We start from the raw sequence: 27,178 nt of genomic DNA on the forward strand, positions 1-27,178 counted from the left end.
TGGATTGGCGACTCGAAAGTGTCCGTAGGTGTGAGTGTGTGAGTGAATGTGTGTGTGTCTGTGTTGCCCTGTGAAGGACTGGCGTCCCCTCCAGGGTGTATTCCCGCCTTGCGCCCGATGATTCCAGGTAGGCTCTGGACCCCCCGCGACCCTAAATTGGATAAGCGGTTACAGATAATGGATGGATGGATGGATGTTTGGAAATAGCCAATGTTAAGTTCCATATCAAATAAATGGCATTCAATCACAAACAGTAGCTTCTGCATTTGATGAAACCTAGAATTATGTTTTTAAGTAAAAAAATCTGTTACATTTCCTCTCTTAAATTCAATACAATACAAATTAATACATCTGTTACCAAACCAGCTGTAAAATATGGTAAATAAAATACACAACTACTCACTCACTCATTAAAACTTTTTTAGAGCTTTGTTTCACTATAAAGTCCCTCTAGACAAAGAGCTATATAAATTACACAAAGATTCACTGACATTTATGTGTATTTATATGTAGTAAGTATTTGATGGCATGCAAATTAAGTACACTTAATGAAAAATATTGTGAGAAATACAAACAATAAAAGTATAAATACAGAAGCAGAACAATTATATTTATTCTTCAGTGTGACTAAACTGTAACTTTTTATGGTCAGTTGATTAGGTTTAATGTCTTTTTTTTTGTCAACAAGTGCCCCTCAGAAATGTGTAAATCCCTTCAGTGTGAAGCATTTAAGGGGCTAAATCCCCTATTTAGTAAATGAATTACTTTGGCCTTATAGGACAGTAGTGATAAAAAGTTCCTTTACCCAATAAGAGTATGCCCACAGTGACATCTGTCACAAACTGAAATAAAGCAAAGTGGTTAACATGTCACATCAGGATTTGAACCTGAAAATAGCTTCAGAATATGCTATGTGACCCCTTTGACACAATAAAAAAGGTCCTAATGAACAACTCATTTGTTCTGTTTTATACTACTTTTTGTCATTTAATGTAAACAGGGACAGGGCTGTCAACAAGTCAACAAGTCTAACAAGTCACCCACCATCTTTACTTCATCAGCTGCCCAAAGAAAGAATGCTCCACAACTTCAAGATGTTAATCTAACAATCCAAAAGGGACAGGATTTTAATATCTATGTTGAACATAACATTTTTATTTTTTTTTACTTATTTTATAGCAGTGTGCTGGATCTTTATATGCACACAAAGAAATACCCACTGGGAATACAATAATAACAAAAAAACCCTAGCATATATTCATTCAAATGTCTAGGTTTAGAAAAATCATATAATTTAATAATGACAAACTGTTCAGTAATTTGTTACTCTTTTCTTTAAAATAGGTGGTAAATTGCAAAATTAGCTCAGTTATTTTATTGTATTATTTTTTTTACTGAATAAACTCATAAACAATAGAAAATTATGTCAGCAAGCAGTTCTGTGTAGTGATTGGACAAACTCGTGTTTGCCTGGATGGAGTCACAGACAGTTCAGCCAATGAATGCCTGAAAATCTCTTGTTTGAATTTGTTTTTTTATGGTATATAATTGTTAGATAATTGAACATTTCTGAAAGTATATTGAAAAATAAAACTTAACAGACTAAAACAACAGACTTTTATATAGGGTTCAATTTGTGTACGTTTACATATTTTTTTCTGTATTTAACCAGAAACCTCCAGTACCATAATAGTGAGACCTCATGGATAAACAGTAATATAGTATTAATAAAAATAATATTTAGTAGGCACATTAACCAACATTTAATGGTTATGCTCTGTACATTTATAGGATAAGGACATTTATTGACCGGCAAAGTTCTGTTAATAAAATTTGTAATAAGTGTATGTGGATATGATGAATGTGTATTAATTTCTAATAAGAAATTGTGACTTTCCGAGAGTATTGGATATACCCAAACTTTAGCTCGCTTCAGATACACACCAAGCAAGATTGGAATTTAAGGATAAGCTTTTCAAAAAGAACTGACCCCAAATTGGTGCCTGGCTGTCTGTGTTAGAGAGTCATAAAACTGACACTATAGGTCCTTTCAAGGAAAGTTTATGACCGGGTCTTGGGGGATCATGAAACTCTTCTCAAAAGCAGGATGCAGAGAGACACTCCTGTGGATCAGTTTAACTTTAATTAAAACATAATTCCCATTGGTTTAAAACAATTTGATGTTTTAAACAACTGTTTGAAATTAATTCCATTTGGACAATCAAAATGGGTAGGATTAATTTACATGTGTTTAAAGTCATTTTTGTTTATATGAATTCATGTAGAACCAAGGTAGCCACATACTGTGTGTAGTTGCTTAATAATTATGTAGAACATTGTTTTCTTAATGATATTACTTTGTGTTAACATATAATCTTTTATATTGCAAAGTATGATCCAGAATCCTGGGATATTTACTCACCAGGGATGGTCAAGTGTTTGTCTTGTCAAGTGTCATAAATTCTATGTGATGCCACTACCAAGGTACAGGAAACAGCCAATCAGGAGCAAGAAATGCTCCAATTCTCCCTCATTGAGGACGAATCAGGTATTCGGGGCGGGTTTTCTAAACTCTGGTTAAAACCCTGTGGCGCCAAACGACACAGGCTTCTTTCCCTTTTTCTCCACTGTTCGACTCTTCACTTCAAGGCTCCAGACACTTGGGGCGTTTACACTTTTAGCCTTTTTCAAGGCTAAAAAGTAAAATGACCTGAGTTTTGCACTCACTCTTTTTAACACTCCTCTGAGACACATTCTTAGAGAATTTTGGAGAGGAAGATGTTTTTCTGAAATACGTCTCTCTCCTGCTTCCAGCAGACAATGCTTCTCAGATAGGGTGGTCAGAGAGCTCTCCTGAGCCCTCTCATAGCTCTCTTCAACAGCCTATATTAATGTTGTCCAGATAGAAACTATAGATTAAGAAAAGCTATAGTTTAAACTTAGCAAAATTTCAACGCCACTCCCAGAGCATGAAGGCAACCTTAGACCTCTGACCCTCAAAATGACGACAATGCCATGAAGAGGACGGCCGCATGCACCCTCAGAATGATCTTCTGAGGCCCCAGGAGAGACCTGCATGGACGTGTCTCTCTCTCACAAGGCGGAAGATCAGCGACGACCAAGAATACCCACAGAGACCTTCAGAACGCCACCAGCTTTGACGGCTGCATCTGAAAGCCTCAGGAGAAAAGGAATGGCTGTGGCTGCAAGCTACAAGGCAATTCCCCAGGAAGTCGTGCCAGAAGGCACCATCAGCAACATGCTCCCTGTCCATCTCTGGATACGTAAGGTCACATGGTCTCATGTCTCTCATGGCTCATGGGTTGGTACTGAAAGTTTGCTAGGATAAACAATACCCTTTCTTAGGGTAATAATTATCATAGAGAAATTCCCTCATATATTAATCTCCCTGTTCCCTCATCTATCGCTGTAATCCATTTCATTATATGAATGTCTAATTAATATTCATTATTTGATATTACAATTAATAAACTAGTTGTGTGATAAAACCAAGCCTTGGTTATTTGTTTGTGTGTGCACCTTTCTTGTATGGAATTATAACTTCTAGTTCAGATGTCAGGAGCGAGGGGCGGATTGAGGGAGGCGGACGCACTCGCTAAAACACAGTATATTTAATAAAGGATTATAACAACACAACGAGACTTAAAAAGAACGAAAACAAACGGAGCAAAGCAGGCTAAATTAAACACGGGTAACTAGACAGGGCAAGCGTGACAGACGGACAAAAAGCGAAAACAACGACAAAGGAAAAGAGATGGGGAGAAGCTGTGGAGACAGACGGACAGACAAGAAAACACGACCGACTAGAGACATGAGAAATGTGAAATGTGAAAAATGTGAAATGTACGACAAACAGGACGTGAAACAAGAGGGCTTAAATACAGACACAAATGAGACACACCTGGACAGATAACGAGGACGGGTTAACACATGACACGGACGAGGAGGCGGGACGAGGGTGGAGACAAGGATATAAACAAAACATAGCCATGTGCTAAAAGCACATGGCCGGGGACAACAGACATGACAGGACGAAGGCGTGACATCAAATTCCATTTCAAAATGAAGAACCCACGGCAGGTCAATGAGCATAATTCATTAATAATAGTTCATTTTAGTTAAATTCTGCTGTATAATATGTGAAGATGACCTACTTCTCTAAGCTAAAATTAAGACAGGTAAAGACACTACATATTAGTTAATGGCTCCCAAACATGGAGTTTATCAAAATGAATTAAATAATTTATTATTAATAAAATAATAATACAATTTCATTGACCCCGCTATGTAGTGCTAATGCCACCGCAACATGTGCATACTATTTCCACTACATAAGATTTAAAAGACAGTAATATTTGTTCTTTTAATTCAAAAAGCCTGTAATTTGACAGATTCTTGCTGTAGATTGACTGAATGATTCTTTGAAATAACATAGCTAACCCTTTTATTTAAAGATGGCAACTTTCAAATTACAGACCTTAAATGTATTTTTGCAGTATTTCCTTGATTTTATTACATTTTAATAATGTATTTTAAGGATGAAATCTCATAATTTTACTACAATTTGGCTGTAAAATTACAAAGAACATATACAGCAAAAGATTGTGATTTTACAGTGATGAATTGTTAAATTACATATAGTATTTTATTGTAATTTTACGGGACTTGTTTGGTAACTTTTGCTGCCAGACATTTGACTGTTTTTTAATGTTGTTTCTTTTTTACAGTGTGGATAAGCAGTTTCAAATAATGAATGAATGAATTAATGTTCAATTTAGGGTGAGTTATTTGTATTCTCTCTATGATCTTTAGTAAAAGATTTAGTATAATTATATGTGGAGCTGTTCCAGAACTTCCTGAAGCCCTAAGCTAAATTTTGATAAGATTTTTTGGCAGTTGCACCTGACTCTACATTAGAATTTTCTTCCTCCTATTTTGGCTTAATAATATAACTAAATACTGAATGTTAGTACATTATTTGACCAAAGACAAAACAAAATGAGGTGTTAACAAACAATATATATATATATATATATATATATATATATATATATATATATATAAAGAGCCCTTAAGATGGAGGAAATATGCAAACATAGCTGTTTCTACTTCTTTCACCTTAAATGTTGCAGTAGTTTTGTTGAGGCGTCTGGTTCACACTATGCTGGTGATAGTGTGAATATTGCAGTTAAAGTGGAATTGAAACTTTGAAGAAGTCAACTTCTCAACTGGAAATAGCTACTTCATGAATAGTAAGGAACATTTAATGTGTGCTGGTGTGTTTGGGGAAGTTTAAATGAGTACTAGACCATATTGAACCATCGGTATATGTTCATTTTCACTATTCTGCTTTGGTTTGGTTCATGATACTGTGGCGCTGCAAGGCTTTTAAGGTTGTGGAAAGTAGCTTCACAGATCATGCCACCTCTAAATACATTCCCACGACTATGTCCGTAGATTATTAATTTTTTAGTAATACAACCTGGAGAAGAACAGTCACAGGTTTACCTCACTTTACCATCTTTTTTTGTATATTATATATACAAATTTAATGCAATTATAGGGACACAGTTGGTCATGCCGTTCGGTTTGAGAAATGCCCCTTCAGTGTTTCAAACACTGATTAATGATATCCTGATAATGAGATGTTAGGCAAGTTTTTCATAACTTACACTGATAATCTCTTGACTTACACACCCAACTTCCAAACTCACATTCATCACATTCGTCAAGTTTTGGTTCTATTGCTGAAGAATTAATTGCATGTAAAAATTGTGAAATTCACATTTCCTCCACTTTGTTTTGAGTTGCCTTCTTTCAGTTCTGAAGTGTTAGTCATGAATGAGAACAAGATCGAAGTTGGGGTAAATTAGACCAATTCATCATATAACTTAAATAAATAAAATTTTAATAGAGTACGCAGATTGTACGAATAACTGAAAATATGGAAATGGGCAAAAACCTTAATATGATACATTTATTCATTTAGAAAAATATATTGCATCAGAAAAGTCAGCAAAATCACCACAGCCGTTAAAGCTTTATATACATTTTGGAATTTAAAAAAGTAAGATCTTAAATTTAATGAAACAGTGATGACACACACATCACGATAAAACATCCGCTGCAAGATCAGAGAAAACAAAAATCACTGAAAAACAAAAGAAGAACAGAGTCTTAAATTAAATGTATACAGTGCTATGGTGTGATAGAGCTACATCACACCACATTAACCCAACAGACCCTGGGTCAGTTAGTGCTTTGGTGTTTGGGTATTGGGTAACATTTGTGTTATGATTACACAGTATTTACATCAGATGTGTAAATATCTATAAAATCTATAAAGAAATACGTTAAAGTTTAAAATTTTAAAAAGTGTCTGGAATTCCCTTCAAATTCTTAATCTAATGTAGCCTTATTAACAGTGATCTACAGTAAAGTGGTACTGATTTCTTTTACTCGCTGCTTCCCTGTTGGCCTTTGACCTCACTGTACTCTGGAGGACTGTACATCGGAGGATTCTCCATTGGAGGACTGCTGGAGGACACACCACTCGCTGTGTACATCCACTGCAAAACACACACACACACACACACACATTAGGAAATCTGTGTAAGCTACTTGCAGCTCAGTTGATGGAAATGTCTTTAAATACACTGTGAGACACTTTAATGTAATTTTACAGCTTTTAATCGGTAGTAACTCAGTATATCTTAATTAATACTCTGAAATCAAAGTAGATTACTAGATAAAGTAGATAAAGCCGTGTCATTCTGTATCCGCAGTGGTTCACAAACTAATTAGCTTGTCAACCACCATGGAATATTGACACGGAATATATTACACAAATATTTTATGCGTATTACAAATTACAACAAAGAGAGAGGCACTATAACCCGGTGTTCTGTCAGGTTGTGCTTTTTCTGGATTTGCTGTTTGAGTTTGTTTTCTCTCTCTATTCTCCTGATTTGCCCTTGTTGTATTTACTGACCCTGGATTGTTTTTACCATTTTTCCCTTATAATAAACACTGCTCCACTGCTATTAATCTGTATCTGTCTCATTTATTTCTCTTAGTTGGCAGCAGTGTCTTAAAATGATTTTGTATCCACAGTGACCCCTGTAGGGGACACTTGCTTTGGCTTAATTGGTTTGTTGTAAGACATGAATGCACTAGTAGAGTTAGTACACGGGCTTCAACAGATGGTAAATGTCGTGTCGTGTTGTGCAAAACCTTTGTTGGACAATCAGTTCAAAAGGAGAAACACTTTAGAACTGTTCACCCATTGAGATGAAAACACAGTCGAATTTAACTGTTTTTAGTAGAAGTATTAAATTATGGTTTAAAAAAAATATTGCTCTCAAATATAACTGTTTTCTCTCCCTTTCTTCCCTTTCTGTCCCCTTCCTTCTCCATCCCTCCCTTTTTAATCAAACAAGGCCAAACAAACAAATAAACATTTATATGGACAAAGGTTGTCAATTAGATTTCTGTTACAAATACTGTATACAGAGAACCTGGTTTTCATGAATAATTGTATGTTACAGTCCCAATGTTGCTGTACAGTCAATGTCAAATAAATAAATATATAAATAAATAAATAAAAATAGGTTTCTCTGACCTGTTGGTTGCTGGGGGCAGGTACCTGAGGTAACGGATTGACCACTGAGTTGTATCCTCCAGGGTTTGCAACCACAGTCACATTCACCTACAAACAAACAGAGAATGTGATGAATACTGCAGCAGAAACCAAACACATGTGAACCGTCTTCATGAACACTACAGGGTTCTGCTCAAAGACATTGTTATTTCAGGTGTAAAACATGTAATACACACATCTGCCAACCTGGAGCAATGTCTCATTTTTGCACCTCTAAAGTGGGAAATAAACATACTGCTACTATCACCATGATGTAGTGTTAAGATTGTGTAAACGCATTGTGTTAATTATGTGGTGTGAGAGTTACAGTACATGTCAAATGTTTGGACACGCCTCTCAGGGAGGATTTCCTTTGTTTTGAGCCATTTCCCACATGTTGTGAATGTACAGTACCAATTAAAGGTTTGAACACATTCTCTTTCAGTGTTTTTTCTTTGTTTTTTATTATTATTTTCTATATTGTAAATGAATGTGGAAGACATTTAAACTATGAAGTAACACATATGGAATTATGTAGTAAACAACAAAGTGTTAAACACACTAGAATATGTTTTATACTTTAGATTCTTCACAGTAGCCCCCTGTTGCTTTGATTACAGCTTTGCACACTCTCGCTGTTCTCTCAGTCAGCTTCATGAGGTCATCACCCGGAATGGTTTTCAGTGAACAGCCGTCGCCTCGTCGAGAGTTAATCTGTAGAACTGATCCCTTCTTAATGTGTTTGAGACTGTAACTGGGGTTGTGCAGAAGTAGGGGCTGGTACATAGTTCTATACATTGACTAGCTCTACTCCACCAATCACTAATGAGATGTGTCCAAACTTTTGACTGGTACTGTATATTGATGTAAAGGTTAGAGTTGAAGGAAGTGTGATGCAAAGTGTAAAGTGTTCCTGGTCTGATTCTTAGTGTTGAATGAGGGCTGGGGTTTAGGCTTTGTGTTGTGGTTAGTTTTATTGTAGTGAAAAATATGTTCCACACTTTAGTGACACAAAACATTAACACTGACACGGTGCTACACTCTCAGGTGTATTACAGGCTTGGCCCTGACAATGAGATGCATGGACAGATGGAACCTGGTGTTGTGATGTCATACACTGTTGCCAAGCTTTATAAGGCATTATGTACACAATATAACACACTGTAACTGCACATGTACTGCACACTGAATCCAAGATGAATGGGATATATTAACAGAAACCCGTGCAGCTAATGTCCATGGAGTGTTTGTATGGTACTGGATCTAATAACGTGTGTGTGTGTGGGTGTGTGTGTGTGTGTGTGTGTGTTAATACCACTGGTTCGTTGCTACAGCTGGATTTACAGGCAAACACAGAGATGCGGATGGACACGATGAACTGAACGATAGTGAAAACCAACAGAACTCCTTTGATCCCATCAACCAAACCCTGAAAGACATCATTGTTTCATCATTCAATCTTTTACAGGAACAAGCACTCACATTCTACCACCAAAAACAAACTGTATCTATAAAAGTGATCATTTATTACTTCTACATTGTTACCATGAAGTGTACCTCAGACAAGATTAAGAATCAAACTGCTTTGAAGTACCTGACTAAACCAGTTTATTCACCATAGGGTGATGCTCATGCAAATAGGACAACAATAAAAGAGAGTTACCTCACTCCTGCAGCTATAGCTGTATCTGCACCTAGGACCTGAAAAAACAGATAAATCCAAAGACAGCAAGACGATGGCTATTCCTGCTGCGACGGCGCTGAGCACATTCATCACCAGAGAGCCCGTCACCTGGACAGAAAACAGGAAAAACCCTCAATAAACAGCCAGTATAAGCCACATTCAGTCAGTATTGTTCTCAGTGAAGTTTTGTTCTTTGCCAAATGTTTCATTAGTTCTGAAATAAGGTAAATCAAGCTCAGAATGTCTAAATCCAGAGCCGTAAATAAAGAGAACCAAAGTGAGAATTATGTACATGTGAAGACAAAGTAGAAGAAAACACTCAGCTGAAAGAAAAACAATGTTGTCAATCTTCTCATCATTAGAGTCCTACAACACATCTTAAGTGTAGACACGTTGTGCCTCTTTGACCTACTGACACAAGCGATGAGAGCTGCTGCTGTGCTGTTTTCACCTTTAGACTATTAAAGCACTACACAGCCCTTAAGGTGGAAGAAAAAGAATCAAATGTAACTGTATAATCTCCAGCTTGCAGTTTTGTGTCACCTTAAATGTGGCAGAAGTTTTGTTCAAGCATCTGTCACTGCTTCACTCTTTGAGGAGTTAACGAAATCGTCAAATATGCTGGTGGTAGTGTAATTGTGTGAATATCGTGACAGCATTTAATGTGGAACTGAAACTTCAAAGTCGAACTTCACACTTGGAAGTAACTACACAATGTTTAAGGTCATGTGTGGTGAAGTTTAAACGAGTACTTGACAGTATAAAACATCAGTTTATGTTCATTTTCATTTTTCTGCACAGTTCATGTCACCTCTAAATATATTCCCATGGCTATGCCCATGGATCATTATTTTTTAATAATACAACCTGGAGAAGTCCCAGGTTACCTCTGTTCTTGCAGCTCAGTCTTGTGGAGTCTTTTTTTCCCCTCCTTTAAGTTCCTGAAGGATATTTTCTCTTCATCTTCTGATGATACACTACCTCTCCTTAACTTGAGACGAGGAGGCGACAAGGGGGCCTTTTTTAAGTTGTGGAGCCCTATGCAGTGCACATAGTGCCAGCAATATAAGGGCAGGGCAAAAAGACTTGTTGAAAATCTTGCATGCTTTACTTAAAATTTTAGACTTTTTGCCCTGCCCTTATACTGCTGGCTCAGTACTGGGTGTTTATAGAGGTGATCCCTGACTTGTCTTGGAGGGTAAATGGCGCTGTGTGTGATTGGGGGAGTTCTATCTAGTGTTCTGGGGGAATACCCAGAAAGAAAACAATAATAGCACTTGTGTGTATTACGTACCAGTCCCTTCTTAAAATTCTTACTTGCTGAAACAGACACAGCACCAGCGGTGATATACTGAGGAAGAGAAGAAACATGAGCATACTGTAACTAACACTGGAAAATATGTATAAGTAGGTCTCTGTTTGGATGGAATGTAAAAGTCTCACCAGCAAAGAAGCCCAGACGAACATCCCAGTTATGACTGTTAAAGAGGGCCAAGCGTTAATTGATAGTACGATTCCTAATAAGAATAAAATCAAACCTGTCACTATTTGGAAAGTCTGTGGAGAAAACAGGTAGAGATTAGATTAACTTCAGTATGGGTAAATATATGTTTTGTAAAAATTGCTTAATGTAAGCATGAATAGCTGAAAACATGAAAAGTTGCTGTGTTGTGAAACTGTAAGGTTTTTCTCTGACATTACTGCTGTATTTCCTTTAAAAACAGAGATAACATGTTGAAGCTGGTTCCCTCAGCCCCTTCTCTGTGTTTCTGGCAGTGACTTCTCCCTGGAGGTCATTTCTGGGAAGGTCCTGGCCCTCCTCCAGACTTTCCATAAATCACAACTTTGCTTTTACTTTCTCATGTTGTTTTTCCAAGTGTTTCTACTTTTTAACAATGCACTCACTGCCAATTAAATCAGTTATTTCAACTGTTTTACCCTCTGGTGTGTGATGGCAGGGGCAGCTGGGGCTTTTATAGTTCAAAATATTTCTAAGCATGACATAATATGAATGAGATATAAGGTTCTATTTACAGAGTCAAGACCAAAGACCAAACCACTGCAGTAAGCTTAATATTTGTTTAAAAAGTATGGTCTGTTAATCAGAAAATTACAAACAGGTGAAGTTGCCCCTCTTACCCCTAAAGCTTTGGGTTCTCCTTTGAGGAACCGCTGCAGGAGGCTGTTACTGGGTGTGTTCTGTCCGGGTTGAGTTGTTGTTGTTGTTTCTGGTGGAAATACATGGGTCACGATGGTGTAGCCAGGCCCAGTGTTGGTGAGAGGTACAGCAGGGGCAGACATCTTTAACTCCAGCTGATTTATTCACCTGAGAAAACCATACATTTAAAACACTGTCAGTACAAGGGAATGCACCTGGCAGCTAAAACATTAAAACATTTACTTGTAAAACTCCAGCAGTAGCACCATGTGAGTGTCACTTCAGCGCTGAGGATGATCCAACAATTAATTAACACTCCACCTGTTCTGAGGGGGCCCTGAGAATTGAAGATCATAGATAAAAGGGACTAAAGATGTAAAGAGAGTAACAGTAGGACTACAGTTTTTAATATTAGAACAGTAAAGTGCTGTGGAGCTGAAAGAATGGATGGTGAATGTAGAAACAAAAAGATGGTCATCAAGTAAATCAGACCTTATCTTTCTCATTCATGTTTCTCACACAATCTCAGAAAAAGGGTACAATTGAAATGCATTATTGTGACTAAAGGTACAAACAATGTAAATGTATCTTTAAAGGTACAGCAGTGGTGTTATGACCAGTTGTGTTCCCTAAAGATTCATTACATTCTCTTCTCCAGAAAAAGAGGGGGATATTTGTAAGATTTCACTACAGAACTGTAATAAAAACGAGTAAAAAATTAAATGAACACAACTATAAAATCAAAATTATAATAGAATAAGGCACAGTTATGTTACCTACCTAAAGTTACTGAACATGTTCCCTTGAGGGCACCACTAGAGTGACAATTTTTTCTGACCGTAAGGAAATGAGAGATCATCATATAAATAAACACAGACTGTTACCAGTACTGTGGTGATCAAGTAGGCACATGTCTCTGCTTTGCAAAAACACTCAAAATCATCTCAAAGAAAGCAGCTTCAGAAGAGAAGGAATAAACCCTGTTAAAACTGAAAGGTACTTAAAGACACTGAGTAAATTCTGAGGTATTACTATCGGTCCATTGCTGGTGAAAGACCGAGAGAGTGTAAACAACAGCTGCTGCGGGAAAGTGGTGATTTTTCTGTGTTCAAATAAAAACAAAGTGTAAAAAAGAGGAAGAGAAAAGCAGGCTCTGGATTTACCTGAATTGAAGCGCTGTTGGTGTGTTGTTGTCTGAAGGACTCCTGTAAAACCTCTGCTGTCTGGCGCTGTCTGTTATGAAGAGTGGGTTTCAGAGGGAGGAGGGGTTACACTCCCTATCATTCATGAAACGTAGATTCTGGGAAACAGGAAGTGTGTGTGTGTGCATGTGCATGAAGAGGGACTTCCAAAGAATAATGAATAGGCAGGTCCTGGAAAAGCCTCAAATTGGAACTTTTTTTCCAAATTAAGGTTAAAATCATGTTGTAAAAATCACTTTCTTAATTTCATAAATATTCTTAATATTTAGCCTTAATTTCTAAATTTTATATTTTTAATATTTTCCAAACATCTGATGGCGAAATTTCAAACCTGTCATTACCATCATTAAATGTCTTTACCAGCTTTTCTTTTTGTTACATTATTTATTAATGCCGTTATAGGGCTCTACAAGGAGTTGGTCATGCCGTTCAGTTTAATGAATGCCCCCTCTGTGTTTCGATCCTCGATTGACTGAATCCTCCAAGACCTTAAGCAGGTTTTTCACAGCTTACATTGATCTACACCCAGTTTTCAACTCATGTACAATTCGTCCGTCAGGTTTTTGCACCTTTTCAGAAGGTGGACAGTTCATCCCGTTTTTCCAGCTATGAACTGCACTTCTAATGGCTGAGGCCCTATTCCAGCATGTGTATCATATTTTTGGTTTCCTTGAATATATTGTATCTTTGTTAGTAAGAACACCACACCCATGAATGTTGGAATGGGGAGGCAAACTGAGAAGAGTGTGTGTGTGTGTGGGGGGGGGGGGGGGGGGTGGTTGGGGGCAGAGGTGGGAGTGACTTGTATGTCATGAAGGTGATGTGAGATTGAAGGGTATATAAAGTCCAGGGGGGAGGAGTTTTGGGCATGATCCAAATAAATTCAGTTATTAAATTGATTGCATGTCTTTAGTGTCATTGTACCAGTACAACAAAACTGAAAAAAAGTGCAATGCTTTCTTCAAGTGGAAATATTAACACAGACACTGGACATTTAACACGAAACAATTATATAACACTAAACAAATAAAAAAAAAACATTTATAAATCAGTGCACTGCTCATCCACATTCAGCAATTGTGCATTGTTAAGTGCAATAACGGCTCTAGCCTAAAAACTGTTTTTTAATCTGCTTGTTCTGGCCCTGTAATGTCTGCCAGAGGGTAGCAACTCGAAAAGGCAGTGTCCAGGATGGGATGGGTCCCTGAGAATATTTTGTGCCTTCCTGATGCAACAAGTAATTTACAAGTCCTCCAGGGAAGGGAGAGGGCAGTCAATGATCTTCTGAGCTATGAAGATGACCCTCTGGAGCATTTTTCCTCTCTGCTGTTGTGCAGCTGGAAAACCACACACACATACAGTAGGTCAGAATTCTCTCAATAGAACAGTGGTCGAAGGATACCAGGAGTTTCTGTGTCAGTTGGTTGTTCCTGAGCACTCTCAATAAAATACAGTCTCTGCTTTGCCTTCTATACAGCTGCTGTTGTAGTAATGCTCCATGTCAGATCATCCTTGATGTTAATGCCCAGGAAGCGAATGTTGGACACCCTCCATGACTCCAGCAATTCAGGTTTACAGTTGACATCATATTTCTGGGCAGCTTTTATAGAACTCATCTGTATTTCTGTAAGTTAACATCCAGTAATCATCCTCAGTCAAGTGAACAATGTGAACGAGCAAAACAAAGACCTTCACATATTTTACAGACTTTATTTCCAGGACAAACAACATGACTGATCACAGTATTTACTCTGTGCAGAGGTAGCACCGAGCTCTCTCATCGGTTCCACAACTCAACTCACATCAATCCAATGTATGTTCAGTTATCAACCCCACTATTGCGGATGTGTGAGTGAAACTGTCCATAGGTAGAGTGTGTGAATGACTGGGTGAGTTCACACTGCTCTGTCCATATCATATCACAAATCACACAAAAAACAATCACTATGACTTGGGAAAGTCTGAAAACAAGTTTTCTGATCCAATTAACCATCTACATTGTTCATTGTCTGTAACCCCTCATCTAGTTCAGGGTGGCAGTGAGTTCAGAGCTTAATCAAAATCATTGGGTGCAAGGCGGGAACACGCCCTGGAGGGGGCGCCAGTCCTTCACAGAATGACACACATTCACTCAAACCAACACTTTTTTGAGTCACAAATCCTCCTACCAATGTGTGTTTTTGGACTCTGGGAGGAAACCTGAGCAACCGGAAGAAACCCATGCAGACACAGGGAGAACACACCAACACAGACAGTCACCAATTCAACCATTTTAATCAAGGAATTTCCTTCAAGGTTCAAGGGCTGAAGGTGGTGGGATGGGAGCCCATATAACAAATAAAAAATAAATAAATATATAAATAAAATTAAATTAAAAAAAATCGGCTGACAAATGAATAGCAGCAAGACTGGCATTAACCAACAAAACATGCATATACTCTCTAATACAGATCCTAATTCTTCTGTTATTTTTACTCTTAACAAAAGAAAACTGTATGAGTTAAGGTCCTCAAGTGCTTGCAGCTCTGTAAAACAATGGCCACCATGAAGTTAAACTGTTAATATCACTGCAGTATACAAGACTAGCTATATTTTAGACGTTTAGCATCATTAACAATCAATGTCTCTTAAATAAATCATCAATTCTATGTCTGTATCTCATCCACCCACTTCCATCCCTATGCAATGTTCTTGTCCCAAAATACTATACTGTATCAAAGGTCAAATGTCTTTTTTAGTAAATATTTTTGTATCAATATTATCTCACTCAAAGACAAATCTACAGCATCACATATGAAATGGTGCCTTTCAAGTAGTCAGTTAAAACGTTACATTCCTCAGACAATATCCAACAGTCTTTTGAGGAGGCAAAACTGAGGACAGCAAGTCTGTGTCTGCCCAATGGCATCTGAAGGTTCATCCAAAGAGTGGAAGTTCATTCCCAGTAAACAAGGGACGTCCCTGGACGTTCAAAAAAGGTCTAAAAGTAGTCGGTCCATCAAGGACATATTTTAAATGTCAGTGGACGTCCAAAATTAATTGAAAACAAGTCAGTTATTTCGGGACCAATTGATAACGTCAATGGACGTCCGAAATGCGTTGAAAACAAGTTCGTTATTTCGGGACCAATTGATAACGTCAATGGACGTCCGAAATGCGTTGAAAACAAGTCAGTTATTTCGGGACCAATTGATTACGTCAATGGACGTCCGAAATGCATTGAAAACAGGTTAGTTATTTCTTGATCAACTGATAACGTCAATGGACGTTCGAAATGCATTGAAAACAGGTCAGTTATTTCGGGACCAATTGATAACGTCAATGGACGTCCCAAATGCATTGAAAACAAGTCAGTTATTTCGGGACCAATTGCTAACGTCAGTGGACGTCCGAAAGGCATTGAAGACAGGTTAGTTATTTCGGGACCAATTGATAATGTCAATGGACGTCCAAAATGCATTGAAAACAATTCAGTTATTTCGGGACCAATTGCTAACGTCAGTGGACGTCCGAAAGGCGTTTAAAACAAGTCAGTTACATTGGGATGAACTGATAACATCAGTTTTAAACAAGTCAGTTACTTCAGGACCAGTTAACGTCAGTGGACGTCCAAAATGTGTCTGTTATTTTGGGTCAAATTAATATTGTCGGTGGATGTCCGGAATGCGTTTTATATCAGTTAAGAGAGAGAGAGAGAGAGAGCTTGAATACAGTGTCAAAATAAGTTTCAGTGGATGATTTTTCAACGGTTTGTGGAAGCAGGCATTACTAAAACAGCGGAGGAGGCTCGTATATTCAGAGGTAAGTGATATTTAATCTTAATAAAACATTAGTTCCACTCATTCTGGTAAAGTATACGTATTTAAAGAGCTCTAGCAAAGCAACAGCTATGCTAGGTTAGCATCTCAGTGAAGACAAGTGAAGGAGTAGATGAGAATAATAGTTAACCCATTCTGTATAAAAAAAAATCAAAGTAATATTACATTATTAACAGTAATGTTTTTGACATTTATTTCAGCAGGTCTGGGATGCAGTTACATGCAAGTCACCTTGCTAAAAATGCCAAATATCAAAAGGAGTGTTGGGCTGGAAAGTAAAACCATACAATACTATTTGCACAGGCCACATTTGTGCTTTTCCAAATATGTGAAAATCATCAGATGAACTGTACTTTTATCTGAAGTTGTGTATAAAATATTGATGTATTGTACTCTGTTATTACTTTTACTTAGAAAACCAATACATATAATTTTATCAGGTGCACCAAAACATTTACATATGATACAATATTTTGCTAGACTGACAATTTTTCCCACTCAGGTATCCAACTAACTTGGAGTATGTTCATGTTCCCAAAGGTTTAACTGTGAAATATAAATGTTGTGGGGAACACTAATGCAAGTATGTATTTTATTATGTTGTAGAATTAGTAATAATATTTTAAAACGTATTTGCTGTGGTCTGATTATTAATGAAAGCATATGTGTTTTGAGTCAATACTGTCCATCCTCCAGCACACCTTGCATATGTCACTCAAGCAAATGCTAGAACATGTGCCACTTTTCAATGTTGCAGAGATCTGAAGGTTTCGGTAATTTTATCAGGCAAGGAAGTCAACAGATGCATCAACAGCATTGTCACCAAATGCCCAGTGCTGGTAGCAAGTGAACCAACATCATATAAGTATTATGATATCTTTTTTAATTCTGAAAATATTATATATAATATGTATAATAGTATTATAAGATTTATAATATAATACTATAATATAATACTAGATTTATATTAGTTTTTTACTGTAAGACCATTATTAATATTCTATTATATTAATATTTGTCTAATATTGTTTCCTTATTCTATCTTATTTGCGCTACACTATTGTCTTTATTGATATAATTTATTGGATTATTATAATAAAGCTTTCATCTATTGTGTTCTGCTTTGTTTTTACAGTTGTCTGATGAGGTTGATGGAATCCATACTCTAACAGTGAACAAAATTCACCAGTTCAGCAATGGATTTACAGCTGTCCAGTTCAAGGTTGTGGTGGGTACAAAATATTTACATACTACCTGGAGTCACTCTGCGCAAGGTGGGAACACACCCTAGACAGGGCACTAGTCCTTCACAGGGCACCACACACCCAAAATTTCACTCACGCACTCACACAATGGACACTTTTGAGTAGCCTATCCACCTACCAATGTGTGTTTGGATCATGGGAGGAAACCAGGAGCACACAGAGGAAACCCATACAGACACAGTAAGAAAACACCAAACTCCAGAGGGGCGCACCAATATAAATTAATAGTTAAGAGGAATGAGATCATTGTTAAATCATTTTTCTTCATGATGTATAGGCATCGACTTCAAGAATAAACTTGTTTTTCTTGACTTACAACCCCCTCATTAAGTATGATAAAATAAACTGTTGATACACCAACTGAAATAGTCACAGTCAATGGAAAGTCAGTATTATGTCTTAGTGTGTCATGCCAAGTCTATTTCTGTTTTTCTGTAGGGTGAACCTACAACATTATATCTGATAATTCACCTGAAAGATCAGGACTGGGAAACTGGTGTTTCCAGAGGAAGCCAGAGTGTGGTGAAAGCTGAGTTGAGGTTTGCTGCCAAAGTGCAGTAGATGAGGCCTTCTTCACAAACACCTGTATGTATCATGACTTCAAAATTGAATACCCTGCACACCTCAAAACATCATGACATTTCTCCAGAGATGCATTTTAAACATGGAGTTGCAGAGTGTGACTCGAGTGATCAACCTCCTGTACTAAACCTTTCATGCCTCCACTGAACCAATGCACACAATTTCTGCATAGAAAGTTTACCTTTGCCAAACTCAAACAACACATTGGCCTGTGCATGGACATGTATAGTATAACCAGTGGTATATGACTGCCAGTACACTACTTTCAAGTTTCATTCTAACAGAAGATGTGTACTAAAAACACAAGCAATAATTTTCCTTCCACTGTCATATTTTTATTAATTAAATGTATTTGGTTAAACAGATTAAAAAAAAGGTAAAATTTAATGTATATATTAAAATGTCAGTTTTGCGTATTTCCTCTTCAGGTAGATTTTTATTAATTTAAAAATTGCTATATTTTTGATTTTGCCTTTTTACATAAGTAATTGTTTCGTACACTGTTGATTATGGAAGGTCACAAATCCACCTACCAACGTGTGTTTTTGGACTGTGGGAAGAAACCGGAGCACCATGAGGAAACCCACGTGGACAACACACCAACTCCTCACAGACAGTCACCCAGAGCGGGTATCAAACCCATAACCTCCAGGTCCCTGGAGCTGTGTGACTGCGACACTAACAGCTGCGCCACCGTGCTGCCCATTATGAATATTTGTGTTAATAATTCTAGTACACTTTAGTCACCACAGGGTACAAAATGATTTGTCACTGGGGTGGTATATATGAAGCTAATGTTAATGATACATTTTAGCCCCTTATTGTTCCAAGTACATTAACAAATACAAAAACATGACTACATAAAAGAATACTGAAAGGTACTGTATTGTACCTAAAAGAGGTACAGCCCCAGTGACAAGCTTTTGTACACTCTATACTTTGTACTTTGTTCAAATCTGTACTTCATTATCTTAGTATGCAAATTTTTGTTTTATTTACATGTGTAATTGAATAAATAATATTATTTATTTTATATTTTCATTATATATATGTAATTCTGTATTCAATTACACATGTAAATGAAACAAAAATTGCATTCAATATATATTCATATATATATATATATATATATATATATATATATATATATATATATGTATGCAATGCCATGTATTCACATATCACATATTTTGGGCTAATTACAAAAATTTGCCAATATGTTTATAAATATTTTGCTTTTACCTATGGGTGTAATGTTTTTTCCAACCGGGATTGTGAACTGACGGGTACAATTAAATACGTATAGAAGTGTTACATAATGGAAACTATTAAAAGAAATAATGGATAAACTATTAGGAGCCATTAAGTGCTAATGGGTTACATGATGAAAACTATTAGATGTAGACACCATTAAAATCCAGTCTGAACTATTACATTCTTAATGGAACCTACTGTACTTTGAAAGTACATTTGTAATGTGACTCTGTTACTCGTCTTTTCAAAGTTTGGATGTCTTTTCAGCTTTAATTCAGTGTTTATTGAATGACATTTAGGTACGTGATTTCAATGTTGAAATAACGGCTTTTAAAGGATGTCTTTAATGTGACTTTGTTAGTCGTCTTTTCAACTCTCATTTTCAACCTTAGAAAAACGCTGATTGAATGACATTTAGGTACGTGATTTCAGCGTTGAAATATCGGCTTTAAAAGGACGTCTTTAATGTGACTTTTAGTCGTCTTTTCAACGTGTGTGTTTGGATGTCTTTTCAACTTTCATTTTCAACCTTAAGAAAACGTTGAATAGACGACAGTCAAGTACGTTATTTCAACGTTGAATCAACGGCTAAAGGTTTAGTGGGTTAAAAGAGAATCCAACCAAACAATATTTGCGCAATTGGTTGGTAGTTATTTGCAAAATTAAAATGAATAGTAATATTGTGTAGCACAGTGTTGGGGGTATGCAAGAAAAGAAAAAATAAAAAATTAGCCCCATAAGCAGTGAGCAAGCTGTAGCACACCACATCCACTACCACATCCTGGCAACATCTTTCTTTCAAGAAGCATGGATACATCCTCGGAAACAACCAGGATCCTGATGTGTCGAGTTACGTCACTGCGTCTGTCCTGCTGCATTCAATCAGAAAGAAAAATCAAGTTAATAATATTGAAAGAAACTATCAAAGTGCTTGAATTTTAAATGACATCATTATTAGGACAAAAAAAATCAACACACACTAAAGACAACCATGAATAAACATAGCCCAAATTACCTTTTTTTCTGTTTTAAGCCTATTTTATGGTGAGCTGGCCTTAGTAAAACATTTAAGGAACATGCTCTTAGCCATACATTGTGTGCCCATGCAGCTTTACTTTGCCTAGTAACACAATAGTTTTGTAATGGCAAAATATGTGTAATTTTAAATATTTTTGACATGTTTTTTAATGTATTTCTTGAGAAATCCTCTAAGATTAATCCCTATTTTCATATATATAAATATGAAAATATTGCTTATAGCTGCACTTTAATAACATTAACCCTAATATACTCTTTGTTTGGGTTACTTTATGACAGACTACAAAATTCATATTCAGGCTGCCTTAAAAATGTTAAGATGAATTAATTGTGTTTTATGGAGCTGTCATGACAGGATTTTGAATTCATTACAATAGATATTTTGGGGAGTCGACTCCTCTTCCCTAACACCATTTACTGTGGTTTTATTTCTACATTTCACAGTGTAGTGACGCCGCTCGGTGGAAGAGATTTTTAATCACGCTCTGAAACTAACTTTGAATATTTCCCAATATCTGCCCCATGTTGCATGACAAAAGAAAGAAGTTTTAATTTTAGAGTTGGAAATAGTCTCAACTCAAGAAATTTTGGACTAAAATGTCCTTACACGTTGGAAGGAAAGTACTCTCTATCCTGTACGACTTAATGTGGAGCCATACTCTTTACCACATGTAAAATGATTTCAGAGTGTGGTTCCAGAGTTGTCCTGTGTAGTAGCTGCTCGGTAAACGGTGAGAGCAGTGGAAAAGAGTAACGTTAAAAATGGACTAGCTTTCAGTTCCTACAACAGTCCCAAAAAATGACAGACGGAGCATCGAGAACATGCGGGATATACATTCAGACATGCTCTGTCAGTAAATTACCGTTTATCACAAGCAGCATAAAATACTGCCCTAGCGACAGTGTTTAAAGTTTAATTAAGTAACTCACTGAAGAAAGCTGCTTGGGATTAAAGTTAATCATTGCCAGCTAATTTAATGTAAACTAACATGGATGACTTTTTCCTTATGAAAACACTTTGAGCAATAACTCAAGCTACCAAAGCGCACACAGACCAGTATATTTTCACAAATATAAAAAAACAGGCAATAACATACATTACTCTGGTGACAGGTCGGCCAAGCTGTGCTTCCACAATAGCTCTAAAAGTCTCCTCGCTGCCTCCTTCTTTGCTCCTAACGTCTCCATCAAAAACGGCAGGTATCCTGTCTTGTATCATGCCAAAAGCACATGCAAGAATTTGAACTCGCTATACTTCAGTAAAATCAGCTTTGTATTATTATTATTATGTTTATTATTATAAATGGGCTGTTTGGAAACAGCCAATGTTAATTTCCATATCAAATAAATGGCATTCATTTCCTCTCTCAAATTCAATACAATACAAATTAGTACATCTGTTAACAAACCAGCTGTAAAATACGTTAATATGTTAATATGTTAATAATAAAATACACAACTACTCATGCAGTCATTAAAACAGAGCTTTGTTTCACTGTCAATTCCCCCTAAACAAAGAGCTATATAAACTAGAGGTCTGCATTTCCAGGAGGAAACGCGAGATGCTGCGCCGCTGAAACCCCTGTCCCCCGATCTGCGTCATTCCTGCTCCAAATGAGGCCGTCGATACGGTAAACGCGTAGGTCCCTAGGTGACGCTATGGTGAAGGAGTTGACTGCTAAGCTGTTGGTAGTGGGATTTTAAGAGAGTACTGTCCCACAGCAGTTTACATTGGACTCTATGGAGCTCCGTAGGCCGTGAATGGAAAACGATACATTTTGAATTCCACCTTATAAACCAATTACACCTTAAGAAACCCACAATTGTATTGAGACATCCGACTTTAAAAATGACCACTGTAAATAAAGGTTAAAATGTTGAAAAGACAGCCTGTATAATTTGAAGGTGGTTTTTTAAAAAATATCCACCTTAAGGAACCCTGGATTATTAAGATGTCCACCTTAAAAATGACCTGTAAAGACTTAGAGACTGCCTATGTATTTCTGTGTCCTTCACACCTTTCCCCCTCCCCACCCCCTCTCTCTTTCTCACAGGCACGCTCACAGACTCACACAACTGTCAACACAACTGACAGACTCACGATTCAATGAATTTTGACCGGGGGGGGGCTCCAGAAAAGCTCCCCTAAACGTGTGGGTCCCTATGCGACGATATGGTGAAGGTGTTGACTGCTAAGCTGTGGTAGTGGGATGTTAAGAGAGCAGTCTCCCACAGCAGTTTACATTGGACTCTATGGAGCTCCGTAGGCAGTGAATGGAAAATTATACATTTTGAATTCCACATTATAAAACAATTCCACCTTAAGAAACCCACAATTGTATTGAGATGTCCACATGTAAAAATGACCACTGTAAATAAAGGATAAATGTAGAAAAGACAGCCTGTATATTTTGAAGGCGGTATTCTAAAATATTCCACCTTAAGAAACCCTGGACAATTAAGATGTCCACCTTAAAAATGACTTTCAAAGTGTTAGAGACTGCCTATGTATTTCTGTGTCCCTCACACCTCTCCCCCTCAGTCTCTGCCCCCTCCACCTCCCCCCTCTCTCTCTCTCTCTCTCACACACATGCACACTTACAGAACACAACTGACAGACTCACGATTCAATGAATGCGGACTGGGGGGGGGGGCAGGGGCTCCAAAAAGTCACCCGTAGCTCGGAAACTTTCCTGGGTTCAAAATTGAACGAAATATACCATAGCGACAAGGACAGTCAGGTGATCGAGTTGGTGTAAAATATTTTTAAGTTTGAGTGAGAATTGATGGAGTAATGATAAAATGAATACAGGAGAAATGTGTAAAATTCTGCTTTCTGAAAATACATTGAACTCTATGGAAGCCAAAACCCTCCTAGTGTTGAACAAACCTTCATAACTCAAGAACCGTCCCCCGCCGTTCATCGCAGGCCAAAACAGTCTTAACCCTTGTGTTGTCTGTGGGTCAAAAGTGACCCACTACCATGTTTAGCTGTAGAAAAAAATACCTTAAACTATCTTTTTCCAACTTGAAATTTTATGACTTTTCCTAAAGAGACCCCTTCATTAGAAAAAATGATACTTTGTTTTTGTTTATGTTTCCATGTGAGCTGTACACCACTAGGGTACAAAGATTGTCTTATGGGTCATTTTTGACCAGTGAATTATAAAAGCATTTAAACACCAGAAAAAAGTTCAAAGGCCACGCACAAAATCTCTAATACACACACACACACACACACACATAAAAGAAACTCCGGTCTAATAACACATGATCAGTTCTTAGGTCGGAGTTTCTTTGATGGGACCCTGAATCAAAGTACCCCAGTTGGTTGCTTGCTGAAGCCATGAATAGACATTTCAGTGCCCAACAGGTCCTGGATGAGATATTTTCAGGAGCTCTGGAGGAACAAGAGGATGAAGATGTATCTGAAGAGGAAGATGGGGAGGAATGCATCCCAGAGGATGATGCATCTTCAGATGAAGAAGAAGAGGAAATCCCTCATGCTGACAGAGAGACTTTTTTGTCAAAGAACAGCAAAATTGCATGGTCCTCATCAAATTCAGACAGCAACCAGGGAAGAACAGCAGCATCAAACATCATAAGGATGACTCCAGGGCCAACAAGGTATTCGGCTGCCCATGTCCAGGACATTTTATCCACCTTTCTCCTGTTCATCACACCTGCGTGGCTACATAGGGCTTTTGATGGCAGGAGATCAACACAACCTGGATGTCAGGGAAGAAAAACAAGAGAAGGATGTTCCTTGAGCAGTTGGGAAAGGCTCTTGTTACCCTGTGTATTGAGAGAAGGGAGCGCCTGCCCCGCACAGAAGCCTCTGCAGCCATTGTGGAAGCTGTTCAGGGAGTTGCATCTTGTCCTGATCCACCTGAGTCTGCAGCTGGGTCACTCAAAAGAAAAAGGTGCCAGTTCTGCCCCTGGATGAAGGACTGCAAGACAAAAGCTGTGTGCTGCACATGTGAGAAATACATCTGCAAAGCCCATTCTCATGTTCGCACTTACTGTCCTACATGTGCTAAATAGAGTTTATGTTGAATATTGTTCACAAAATCAAGCAACATTTTGCTGTTTTGTTAGTGTTATGAGAGAAATATTTTTATAATTCACTTCCTAAAAAACAGATTGTTGACTGTCTTTTCCCTTTCAATATAATTAATTCAGAAGTAATAACTTCACATTTATATTATAACAATAATAAACCTCTACTGTGTAAAAGAAAACTGTTGTGACAGTGTAATCTTTTTCACTGGTGATCTTCTTGTATTGTGTAATAAGCTTTGGTAGGGCGGGTCATTTTTGACCCATAGGAAAAGGGGAGTAAACAGAATGTTAAGATCGCACAAGGGTTAACCTTCTACCAGGGGCGCCTTTACCCTGACATGCTAAAGCCTAACCCTTATCCCGTCCTGAAGAAAGTGCTATGGAGAAATATGTGGAAGAAGCGTTACACCATGGTTTCATACGGCCTTCTACTTCTCCTGTAGCAGCAGGTTTTTTTTTTGTTGAAAAAAAGGATGGCGGTCTCTGACCATGTATTGACTACAGGGCCTTAAATGACATCACAGTGAATTTTGCCTACCCACTTCCTCTCATGTCTGTCTCTCATGAAGAGTTAAAAGGAGCAACTATTTTTACTAAACTTGATTTAAGGAGTGCATACAATCTCATTTGGATTCGAGCTGAATGGAAAACTGCCTTTATTACCTCCAAGGGGCACTATGAGTACTTGGTTATCCCCTATGGTTTAACTAATAGTCCTTCTGTTTTTCAGGCCTTCATGGATGAGATCTTTCGTGACATGATTGGGAGGAGCGTCCTGGCTTACATTGATGATATTTTAATCTATTCTCATTCCGTCCCAGAACATATCGAACATGTGAAAGCAGTTCTCTCCTAGTTACGCGAACACCACCTGTATGTTAAGGCAGAAAAATGTGCGTTTCACAAAAATATCATAACCTTCCTGGGATACACCATAACTCCAGGTTATATAGCTATGAACACTGACAAGGTATCCACTATTACCTCCTGGCCTATACCTACCACTAAGAAGGAGTTACAATGATTTTTGGGCTTCGCTAATTTCTATAGGCGGTTTATTTGTAACTTTGGATCCTTAGCTGCTCCCCTCTCAGATCTACTCAAGCAACATTCCAAACAGAAACTTACCTGGACATCTAGCGCTGACATAGCATTTGAGCATCTGAAGAAGGCATTCTCCTCTGCCCCTGTTCTCCACCAACCCGATCCCGACCTACCATTCATGCTGGAAGTGAATGCTTCTGAGGTGGGCACAGGAGCCATCCTCTTACAACAGTCAGGTAACCCCCCTAAGTTACATTCCTTTGCTTTCTTTTCTAAGAAACTACTGCCTGCAGAGATAAACTATGATGTTGGTGACCGAGAACTCCTAGCCATAAAATTGGCTTTGGAACAATGGAGACATTGGCTAGAGGGAGCCCAACATCCATTCATTGTTTACACAGACCATAAGAATCTGGAGTATCTGAAAGCGGCAAAAAGGTTGAAACCCCGACAAGTCAGGTGGGCCCTATTTTTTGCATGCTTTAATTCCTCAGTATCTTTTCGTCCAGGCTCTAAGAATCTGAAGAATCTTTCCCGCATTTATGACAAGGGAGTTCCCAACCCTGAACCGGCTACCATCCTACCAGCCAGGTGTTTCTTAGCCCCTATTAGATGGGGTTTTCAAGAGGAGATCGAGGAAGCTCTATGAGAAGACCCCAGCCCTCCAGACTGTCCTCAAGGTAAACAATACCTTCCTGCCATGCTACGGGGCAACATGATGCAATGGGCACATACAGCTTTGGGCACAGGTCACCCAGGTGTTACTCAGACCACACAACTAATCACTAGGAAGTTTTGGTGGAAGTTCATGAGAGATGATATTCGGCACTACATTTTAGCCTGCCCTGTTTGCGCCCAATCTCACACCCCCCGATCCCTACCGGTAGGAGAGCTTTACCCATTACCAATTCCTGGTCAACCCTGGACACATCTCGCTATGGACTTCATCACAGATCTTCCAGAGTCTGAAGGTAATACAATTATCATGGTAGTCACTGACCGTTTCTCAAAAATGTGCCGTCTAATCCCTTTCCCTCATCTACAGAAACAGCTGAGGCCATATTTTCCTTAGTTTTCAGAATCTTTGGTCTGCCTGAAGAAATACTATCAGACCGGGGCTCACAGTTTACATCTCGAGTGTGGCAACAGTTTTGTAAGGAATTAGGGATAACAATCTGTTGTTCTCAGGACATCACCCACAATGTAATGGAGAAGTCGAGCACATGAACCAAGAAGTAAGCCGCTTTCTCCGCCAATATTGCACTTCCCAGAGTGACTGGAGTAAATACCTCCCATGGGCAGAATATGCTAGAAATTCACTCACTCACACAGCAACTAACCTTACTCCTTTCCAGTGTGTATATGGTTACCAACCAGCCTTGTTCCCATGGGATAATACACCCACGGACAT

At 37.9% G+C, this 27,178-nt stretch overlaps 1 protein-coding gene across 2 annotated transcripts in view; it reads right to left on the bottom strand.

Annotated features, from left to right (window-relative positions):
* Positions 1-5,972: 5,972 nt before the first annotated feature.
* LOC136691777 (membrane-spanning 4-domains subfamily A member 4A-like) overlaps positions 5,973-27,178 on the bottom strand; it is a 38,410-nt gene continuing 17,204 nt past the window's right edge. The window contains exons 1-8 of one of the 2 annotated variants that reach the window (XM_066664551.1): positions 12,666-12,738; positions 11,484-11,670; positions 10,788-10,901; positions 10,639-10,695; positions 9,324-9,452; positions 8,976-9,089; positions 7,643-7,729; positions 5,982-6,590 (exon numbers count right to left, since the gene is read on the bottom strand). In XM_066664551.1, coding sequence (XP_066520648.1) covers positions 6,477-6,590; positions 7,643-7,729; positions 8,976-9,089; positions 9,324-9,452; positions 10,639-10,695; positions 10,788-10,901; positions 11,484-11,645 — 777 coding nt within the window. In that variant the 5' untranslated portion in view covers positions 11,646-11,670; positions 12,666-12,738 and the 3' untranslated portion in view covers positions 5,982-6,476. Of the gene's footprint in view, positions 6,591-7,642; positions 7,730-8,975; positions 9,090-9,323; positions 9,453-10,638; positions 10,696-10,787; positions 10,902-11,483; positions 11,671-12,665; positions 12,739-27,178 lie in introns of those variants that run through there. The other variant, XM_066664553.1, reaches the window with a different exon arrangement.

The sequence above is a fragment of the Hoplias malabaricus genome, chromosome 3 (assembly GCF_029633855.1).
Source record: "Hoplias malabaricus isolate fHopMal1 chromosome 3, fHopMal1.hap1, whole genome shotgun sequence".
In the NCBI taxonomy this organism is placed as follows: Eukaryota; Metazoa; Chordata; class Actinopteri; order Characiformes; family Erythrinidae; genus Hoplias; species Hoplias malabaricus.